The sequence below is a fragment of the Salvelinus alpinus genome, chromosome 18 (assembly GCF_045679555.1).
Source record: "Salvelinus alpinus chromosome 18, SLU_Salpinus.1, whole genome shotgun sequence".
In the NCBI taxonomy this organism is placed as follows: domain Eukaryota; kingdom Metazoa; phylum Chordata; class Actinopteri; order Salmoniformes; family Salmonidae; genus Salvelinus; species Salvelinus alpinus.
The window spans coordinates 46806162-46816161 of NC_092103.1; the positions used below are offsets into that span (position 1 = coordinate 46806162).

The 10000-nt window shown below is 40.1% G+C and overlaps 1 protein-coding gene across 11 annotated transcripts in view; it reads left to right on the forward strand.

Moving 5' to 3' along the window:
* LOC139544418 (transcription factor 4-like) overlaps window positions 1-10000 on the forward strand; it is a 464635-nt gene that overhangs the window by 92429 nt on the left and 362206 nt on the right. For all 11 annotated transcript variants that reach the window (XM_071351480.1, XM_071351481.1, XM_071351483.1 and 8 more), the window contains 2 exons: window positions 1443-1498; window positions 6115-6217. In XM_071351480.1, the coding sequence (XP_071207581.1) occupies window positions 1443-1498; window positions 6115-6217 (159 nt within the window). The remainder of the gene's footprint in view (window positions 1-1442; window positions 1499-6114; window positions 6218-10000) is intronic.

Here is a 10000-nt window from a genome sequence, read left to right on the forward strand (position 1 = left end):
TAGATGTGGGTATAGATATAGATGTGGGTATAGATGTGGGTATAGATATAGATGTGGGTATGGATGTGGGTATGGATGTGGGTATAGATGTGGGTATAGATGTGGGTATAGATATAGATGTGGGTATGGATGTGGGTATAGATGAGGGTGTAGATGTGGGTATGGATGTGGGTATGGATGTGGGTATGGATGTGGGTATAGATGTGGGCATAGATGGGGGCATAGCTGCGGGTATAGATGGGGGTATAGATGTGGGTATAAATGTGGGTATAGATGTGGGTATGGATGTGGGTATAGATGTGGATATACATTTACATTACATTTAAGTCATTTAGCAGACGCTCTTATCCAGAGCGACTTACAAATTGGAAAGTTCATACATATTCATCCTGGTCCCCCCTGGTCCCCCCGTGGGGAATGAACCCACAACCCTGGCGTTGTAAGCGCCATGCTCTACCAACTGAGCCACACGGGACCGTATAGATGTTGGTATAGATGTGGGTATAGATGTGGGTATAAATGTGGGTATAGATGTGGGTATGGATGTGGGTATAGATGTGGGTACGGATGTGGGTATAGATGTGGGTACGGATGTGGGTATAAATGAGGGTATGGATGTGGGTATAGATGTGGGTATAGATGTGGGTATGGATGTGGGTATAGATGTGGGTATAGATGTGGGTATGGATGTGGGTATGGATGTGGGTATAGATGTGGGTATAGATGTGGGTATAGATGTGGGTATGGATGTGGGTATAGATGTGTGTATAGATGTGGGTATGGATGTGGATATGGATGTGGGTATAGATGTGGGTATAGATATAGATGTGGGTATAGATGTGGGTATGGATGTGGGTATAGATGTGGGTATAGATGTGGGTATAGATGTGGGTATAGATGTGGGTATGGATGTGGGTATAGATGTGGGTATAGATGTGGGTATGGATGTGGGTATGGATGTGGGTATGGATGTGGGTATAGATGTGGGTATAGATGTGGGTATAGATGTGGGTATAGATGTGGGTATGGATGTGGGTATAGATGTGGGTATAGATGTGGGTATAGATGTGGGTATAGATATAGATGTGGGTATAGATGTGGGTATAGATGTGGGTATAGATATAGATGTGGGTATAGATGTGGGTATAGATGTGGGTATAGATATAGATGTGGGTATAGATGTGGGTATAGATGTGGGTATAGATGTGGGTATAGATGTGGATATAGATGTGGGTATAGATGTGGATATAGATGTACATGTTGATGATAATGTGTTGTCGATGATGATAATGTCAGGTTATGAAAGTGATGAAAATGCCAGATAATCCATATGTAGCTGCTGGATTAGATTGAAATGATAAAACAACGTATTGCCATGTATTTAGTATAGAGTTTCATGGTGTGTTGCTGGTCGTTGATGTGTCTTCCCCTTCCTCCTGTAGATATGGAGGACAGAGCCGGCGCAGGATCTTGGGGAAGTAGAAGTGCCCCTTCAAAGGTGAGGAATCAGCTGTGCTTAAAAACTGTAATAGATACCTATAAAATATATATATATTCTACAATACAATACAACACAATACAATACATTACAATACAATGCAACACAATGCAACACAATACAATACATTACATCACCTCACAATACAATACATTACAACACAATACATTACAATACAATACTATACAATACATTACAACACAATACAATGCAATACAATACATTACAACACAATACATTACAACACAATACAATACTATACAATACAATACATTACAACACAATACATTACAACACAATACAATACTATACAATACAATACATTACAACACAATACATTACAACACAATACAACACAATACATTACAACACAATACAATACAATACAATACATTACAACACAATACATTACAACACAATACAATACTATACAATACATTACAATACAATACAGTACAATACAATACAATACATTACAACACAATACAATACAATACAATACATTACAACACAACACAATACATTACAACACAATACATTACAACACAACACAATACAAAACAATACAATACATTACAATACATTACAATACAACACAATACAATACAACACAATACAACACACTACAATACAGTACAACACAATACAATACAACCCAATGCAGAGAAAAACAAGTGCAATGCATTATAGCCTACGTACAACGAAGGTCTGTACTGTCTATGTTTAGTGATTTGAGGTAAGGATATTTACTAGTTTATGTGTCATCAGAATGAGCTGTGTGAAGGAGACATCAAGGACACACTAGGCCCTGTTTCTCCTAAACGCTGCTTTGTATTTTCTGTAGGCCATTATGTAGAGAGGGAACACTGTGTAAGCCACTAACCCATTACATTATGTAGAGATGGAACACTGTGTAAGCCATTAACCCATTATATTATGTAGAGATGGAACACTGTGTAAGCCACTAACCCATTATATTATGTAGAGATGGAACACTGTGTAAGCCACTAACCCATTATATTATGTAGAGATGGAACACTGTGTAAGCCACTAACCCATTATATTATGTAGAGATGGAACACTGTGTAAGCCATTAACCCATTATATTATGTAGAGATGGAACACTGTGTAAGCCACTAACCCATTATATTATGTAGAGATGGAACACTGTGTAAGCCACTAACCCATTATATTATGTAGAGATGGAACACTGTGTAAGCCACTAACCCATTATATTATGTAGAGATGGAACACTGTGTAAGCCACGGTTAATGACGGGGGAAGGGATATGAACAATGAGTACAAAGATTTGACTATGTTAATACATTGTTTAACATACTTGAATGGGCCTCTACATTTCACAGCCAGTATGCTACAGAGACGGTTAATATATGGTAGGCTTGAGCGGTATTCAGATTGTCATACGTTCGACCTTGTGCAATACCTGGATATTCAGTAATACTTGCACTGAATATAGGGGGCGCTATTTTTAAAACCCACTGAGTTTGTAGCAATGCTAACAAGTACATGTAGAATCCCATAGAGAATGCTAACCTAATGCTAACCAGCGCATTGCAAACATGTTATATTCTCTGACCTAAACTATTTTCAGGACAGACATCCTAGCTCATAAAGTTAAACAAGGAACTCAAAAATGCTACTCACAGTTTGCTGCACAAAACAAATATTAAACAGCACGGCTCTTGATCCAGGAGGGGGATTCTCTGCTGTTGCCGTCAAGTGAAGCTTTATTTTGGCAGAAACTAACCACTTAGCTAGATAGCTAACTTATCTCCTAACATATTGCACAAGTTGACTGCAGTTATTTACTTAAAAAGTATCTACAAATATTCAAATGTGTTAAAAAACGTCAAAGGAATAGTTTCGACTGTATTGACCGGTATTGAAAAACCATCCCATTGGCTATTTCCAAATATCCCGGTATACCATTGGAGGCTGCTGAGGGGAGGATGGCTCCTGAGTGGCGCAGCGGTCTAAGGCACTGCATCTCAATGCAAGAGGCATCACTACAGACCCCCTGGTTTGAATCCAGGCTGTATCACAACCGGCCATGATTGGGAGTCCCATAGGGCGGCGTACAATTGTCCCAGCGTCGTCCAGGTTTGGCTGGTGTAGGCCGTCATTGTAAATAAGAATTTATTCTTAACTGACTTGCCTAGTTTAAATAAAGGTTAAAAAAATATAATTAAAATAATAATATTATTGGCTGGAATGACATCAAACACATAGGAACCATCTGTTTCATGTTGTTGATACCTTTCCACTTATTCTGCTCAAGCCTTTACCACGTGCCCGTCCTCCCCAAGTATGGTGCCACCAACCTCCTGTGTGGTATACGGTATATATGGTATACCATCCAAGCCTAGTATTGTCAGGCATAGATGTTGTAAATGTACTTTCTCATAACTAGTTTGGCCTCAGAAAAGACCTTACTCTCCCACTGTAGAGGACTTGGACGGTTATCATTTTAGTTTAAAATTAACAATCGGCAATTTTTTTTGCAATTGACTTGATCCACATATACAGAGCCTTCGGAAAGTATTCAGACCCATCATCAATCTACACACAATACCCCTCAAATGAGAAAGCAAAAACTTTTTTTTTTTTTTTTTTACATTTTTTGAAATGTGTAAAAACATAATAATATGTAAATAGTACATTTACATATATATACATATATGCAGCAGTTTGGGCCGCCTGGCTCGTTGTGAACTGTGTTTCTTCCTAACAAAGACTGTAATTAATTTGCCAGAATTTTACATAATTATGACATAACATTGAAGGTTGTCCAATGTAACAGCAATATTTAGACCTAGGGATGCCACTCGTTAGATAAAATACGGAACGGTTCCGTATTGCACTGAAAGAATAAACGTTTTGTTATCTAAATAATCGTTTCCGGATTTGACCATATTAATGACCTGAGGCTCGTATTTCTGTGTGTTTATTATAATTAAGTCTATGATTTGATATTTGATAGAGCAGTCTGACTGAGTGGTGGTAGGCAGCAGCAGGCTTGTAAGCATTCATTCATTCAAACTTAACTGCGTTTGCCAGTAGTTCTTAGCAATGCTTGAAGCACAGCTCTGTTTATGACTTCAAGCCTATCAACTCCCGAGATTAGGCTGGCAATACTATAGTGCCTATAAGAACATCCAATAGTCAAAGGTATAAATGTTTTAGAGAGAAATAGTCGACACGTCATAATTCCTATAATAACTACAACCTAAAACTTCTTACCTGGGAATATTGAAGACTCATGTTAAAAGGAACCACCAGCTTTCATATGTTCTCATGTTCTGAGCAAGGAACTTAAACGTTAGCTTTCTTACATGGCACATATTGCACTTTTACTTTCTTCTCCAACACTGTGTTTTTGCAATATTTACACCAAATTGAACATGTTTCATTATTTATTTGAGACTAAATATATTTTATTTATGTATTATATAAAGTTAAAATAAAGGGTTCATTGTTCATTCAGTATTGTTGTAATTGTCATTATTACAAATATATATAAAAATGGGCGATTAATCGGTGTCGGCTTTTTTTGGTCCTCTAATAATTGGTATCGCCGTTGAAAAATCATATTCGGTCGACCTCTAGCTGTTTCTCAAACTAGACACTCTAATGTACCTGTCCTCTTGCTCAGTTGTGCACCGGGGCCTCCCACTCCTCTTTCTATTCTGGTTAGAGCCAATTTGCGCTGTTCTGTGAAGGGAGTAGTACACAGCGTTGTACGAGATCTTCAGTTTCTTGGCAATTTCTCGCATGGAATAGCCTTCATTTTTCTGAACAAGAATCGACTGACGAGTTTCAGAAGAAAGTGCTTTGTTTCTGGTCATTTTGAGCCTGTAATCGAACCCACAAATGCTGATGCTCCAGATACTCAACTAGTCTAAAGAAGGCCAGTTTTATTGCTTCTTTAATCAGAACAACAGTTTTCAACAGAACAACATAATTGCAAAAGGGTTTTCTAATGATCAATTAGGCTTTTAAAATGATAAACTTGGATTAACTAACACAACTTGCCAATGGAGCACAGGAGTGATGGTTGCTGATAACGGGCCTCTGTACTCCTATGTAGATATTCCATTAAAAATCATCCATTTCCAGCTACAATAGTCATTTACAACATTAACAAAGTCGACAGTGTATTTCTGATCAATTTGATGTTATTTTAATGTACACAAAAAATGTGCTTTTCTTTCAAAAACAAGGACATTTCACCCCAAACTTTTGAACGGTTGTGTATATACATCCTCATCCCATTGTCGATGACTTGGACAGTTATAAAGAAAAACTAGGTAGTGTCTCCTCTTTACAGAGGCTTTTAACAGTTATCAAAAAATAACACTTTTTTTTTCTGTGGTCAGTTAGCTTTAATAAATGCCGAAGGTTATTCAATTACAAGCAGAAGTATTAGCCTATCTGAGTCGGGTGTTTGTCTGTCCAATGTTTGTTATCAAACCATGTGACTTACTGTCATTAATGTCCTAACACAGTCAGTACTGTTTCCAATGTCGGTCTCTGTCAGTCTGTACCATGTCATTGTATCACCTCAGGAGAAAAAACACACGGTCTCTGTGTTGCAGAGTTACGCCGACGGCTCCCAGTACGCTCACATGACTAGCCGGGACATGGGCTCACACTCGCACGACAACATCTCTCCTCCGTACGTCAACTCCAGACTAACAGGTAAGAGCCTCTCAATCTGTTGTGATATCACCTGTGTGTTACCACAGCCTGCGCTGCTTGTGGGAAGAAACAGTCAACGCGCTTTACAGCTGTTACAGTGGCGGAAAAGGAATGGAAGTGGAAAGCGCTTGCCATTCAACAACACAAAAGGACTGTGGGAAGTTATGACACGAGTGTTTTTCTAATTGTCATCTATTCAGTCTTGTTTCAAGCATAAGAAATGACCGAGATCTGTCTTGTAAACCAACTTTACCCGTGTTCGAAGAAAGACATTACGACTCTTGCAGTTTTTCTCTCAGCCTATCTTTTCCTGTAAGTGCCTCACACGGTCAGGGCATTAGCTAAACAGCTAACACACTGTGAAGGGGGCATTAGCTAAACAGCTAACACACTGTAAAGAGGCCATTAGCTAAACAGCTAACACACTGTAAAGAGGCCATTAGCTAAACAGCTAACACACTGTAAAGGGGGCATTAGCTAAACAGCTAACACACTGTGAAGGGGGCATTAGCTAAACAGCTAACACACTGTGAAGAGGGCATTAGCTAAACAGCTAACACACTGTGAAGGGGGCATTAGCTAAACAGCTAACACACTGTAAAGAGGGCATTAGCTAAACAGCTAACACACTGTAAAGAGGGCATTAGCTAAACAGCTAACACACTGTGAAGGGGGCATTAGCTAAACAGCTAACACACTGTAAAGAGGGCATTAGCTAAACAGCTAACACACTGTGAAGGGGGCATTAGCTAAACAGCTAACACACTGTAAAGAGGGCATTAGCTAAACAGCTAACACACTGTGAAGGGGGCATTAGCTAAACAGCTAACACACTGTAAAGAGGGCATTAGCTAAACAGCTAACACACTGTAAAGGGGGCATTAGCTAAACAGCTAACACACTGTGAAGGGGGCATTAGCTAAACAGCTAACACACTGTAAAGGGGGCATTAGCTAAACAGCTAACACACTGTAAAGGGGGCATTAGCTAAACAGCTAACACACTGTAAAGGGGGCATTAGCTAAACAGCTAACACACTGTGAAGGGGGCATTAGCTAAACAGCTAACACACTGTAAAGGGGGCATTAGCTAAACAGCTAACACACTGTAAAGAGGGCATTAGCTAAACAGCTAACACACTGTAAAGGGGGCATTAGCTAAACAGCTAACACACTGTGAAGGGGGCATTAGCTAAACAGCTAACACACTGTAAAGGGGGCATTAGCTAAACAGCTAACACACTGTAAAGGGGGCATTAGCTAAACAGCTAACACACTGTAAAGGGGGCATTAGCTAAACAGCTAACACACTGTGAAGGGGGCATTAGCTAAACAGCTAACACACTGTAAAGGGGGCATTAGCTAAACAGCTAACACACTGTGAAGGGGGCATTAGCTAAACAGCTAACACACTGTAAAGGGGGCATTAGCTAAACAGCTAACACACTGTAAAGGGGGCATTAGCTAAACAGCTAACACATTGTGAAGGGGGCATTAGCTAAACAGCTAACACATTGTGAAGGGGGCATTAGCTAAACAGCTAACACATTGTGAAGGGGGCATTAGCTAAACAGCTAACACACTGTGAAGGGGGCATTAGCTAAACAGCTAACACATTGTGAAGGGGGCATTAGCTAAACAGCTAACACACTGTAAAGAGGGCATTAGCTAAACAGCTAACACACTGCAAAGGAGGCATTAGCTAAACAGCTAACACACTGCAAAGGGGGCATTAGCTAAACAGCTAACACAGGGGCAATAGCTAAACAGCTAACACACTGCGAAGGGGGCATTAGCTAAATGTACAGCAGTCAACACATTGTAAACATCATGTCACATGTCATTTCTCAGCACCTATCTGTTCCCCGACATTGGCATCTGACTGGTGGTGCTGAGGAGTATTTCTGTCTGTAATACAGCTCTTTAGTGGGGAAAAACAAATTCTGATTGGCTGGGACTGGCTCCCAGTTGGTGGGCCTATGTCCTCCCAAGGCCCACCCATGGCTGAGCCCCTGCCCAGTCATGTAAAATCCATAGATTAGGGCCTAGTGAATTTATTTCAATTGACTGATTTCCTCATATGAACTGTAACTCAGTGACAAATTAGAATTTGTTGGATGTTGTGTTTTTCTTTTGGTTCAGTGTATTTCCTCTCCGTCAAAGTGAGCAAAAAAATATATAGTTTTTGAAATTTTCGATGCTCCCGACTGTCTAGCTCTTAATTTCTGTGACTATTCCTGCATTTTGTAGTAGAATGTCTTTTTAAGAAGTCCCCAGAAGTGACCTTCTCACAGTCGTGACCTTCTCACAGTCGTGACTTTCGCACAGTCGTGACCTTCTCACAGTTGTGACCTTCTCACAGTCGTGACCTTCTCACAGTCGTGACCTCACAGTCGTGACCTTCTCACAGTCGTGACCTTCTCACAGTCGTGACCTTCTCACAGTCATTCCACAAAAAAAAAATCTGCAGCAGAGAGTCGTCCACCCCCCCACCTTTGCTGAAAATAATCCTAGGGGAAACACTGCCCATGGTGCCCCTCTCTGCCCCCGGCCCTCTTCTTAGTGTGTGTGTTTTTCCCCGACTTGATATTTTCTTTAAATGATACATGACATTCATGATTCAGTGGCATCGCCACCAGTGTAGAGGTCGAATCAAATCTAATTTTAGTCGTCACATGTTTTGTAAAGAACAGCTGTAGACTAACAGTGAAAGTAATGCTTACTGGTCCTTTTCCAACAATGCTGTTAAAGATAAAGAGAAAAATAAATAATATTGATACAAGTAATAAATACACAGTGAATAACGAGTACAAATACGATGGTTATATACAAGGAGTACCAGTACCGAGTTAATGTGCAGGGGTACGAGCTAATTGAGGTAGCTATGTACATATACTGTAGGTAGGGGCAAAGGATAGATAATAGACAGTAGCAGCAGTATACTGTAGGTAGGGGCAAAGGATAGATAATAGACAGTAGCAGCAGTATACTGTAGGTAGGGGTAAAGGATAGATAATAGACAGTAACAGCAGTATACTGTAGGTAGGGGTAAAGGATAGATAATAGACAGTAACAGCAGTATACTGTAGGTAGGGGTAAAGGATAGATAATAGACAGTAACAGCAGTATACTGTAGGTAGGGGTAAAGGATAGATAATAGACAGTAACAGCAGTATACTGTAGGTAGGGGTAAAGGATAGATAATAGACAGTAACAGCAGTATACTGTAGGTAGGGGTAAAGGATAGATAATAGACAGTAACAGCAGTATACTGTAGGTAGGGGTAAAGGATAGATAATAGACAGTAACAGCAGTATACTGTAGGTAGGGGTAAAGGATAGATAATAGACAGTAGCAGCAGTATACTGTAGGTAGGGGTAAAGGATAGATAATAGACAGAAGATAGACAGAAGAAGATAATAGAAGAACTTTGATATTTTATCTCTGAACACTTAAAGGCTGGTTTCTCCACTGACTGTTGGATTAGAGGAACCACGGGGTGTTAACAACACTCGTAGAGACTAGAGATCCTGACTGCCAATGTGTCTAGCCTGAGACATGCTATTAAGTCATCCTGATACTCACACAACACCATTGTCACAGCCACCCCTCTCTCTTTTCTCAGTCTCCCTCTCTTTTCTCAGTCTCCCTCTCTTTTCTCAGTCTCCCTCTCTTTTCTCAGTCTCCCTCCCTTTTCTCAGTCTCCCTCCCTTTTCTCAGTCTCCATCCATTTTCTCAGTCTCCCTCCCTTTTCTCAGTCTCCCTCCCTTTTCTCAGTCTCCCT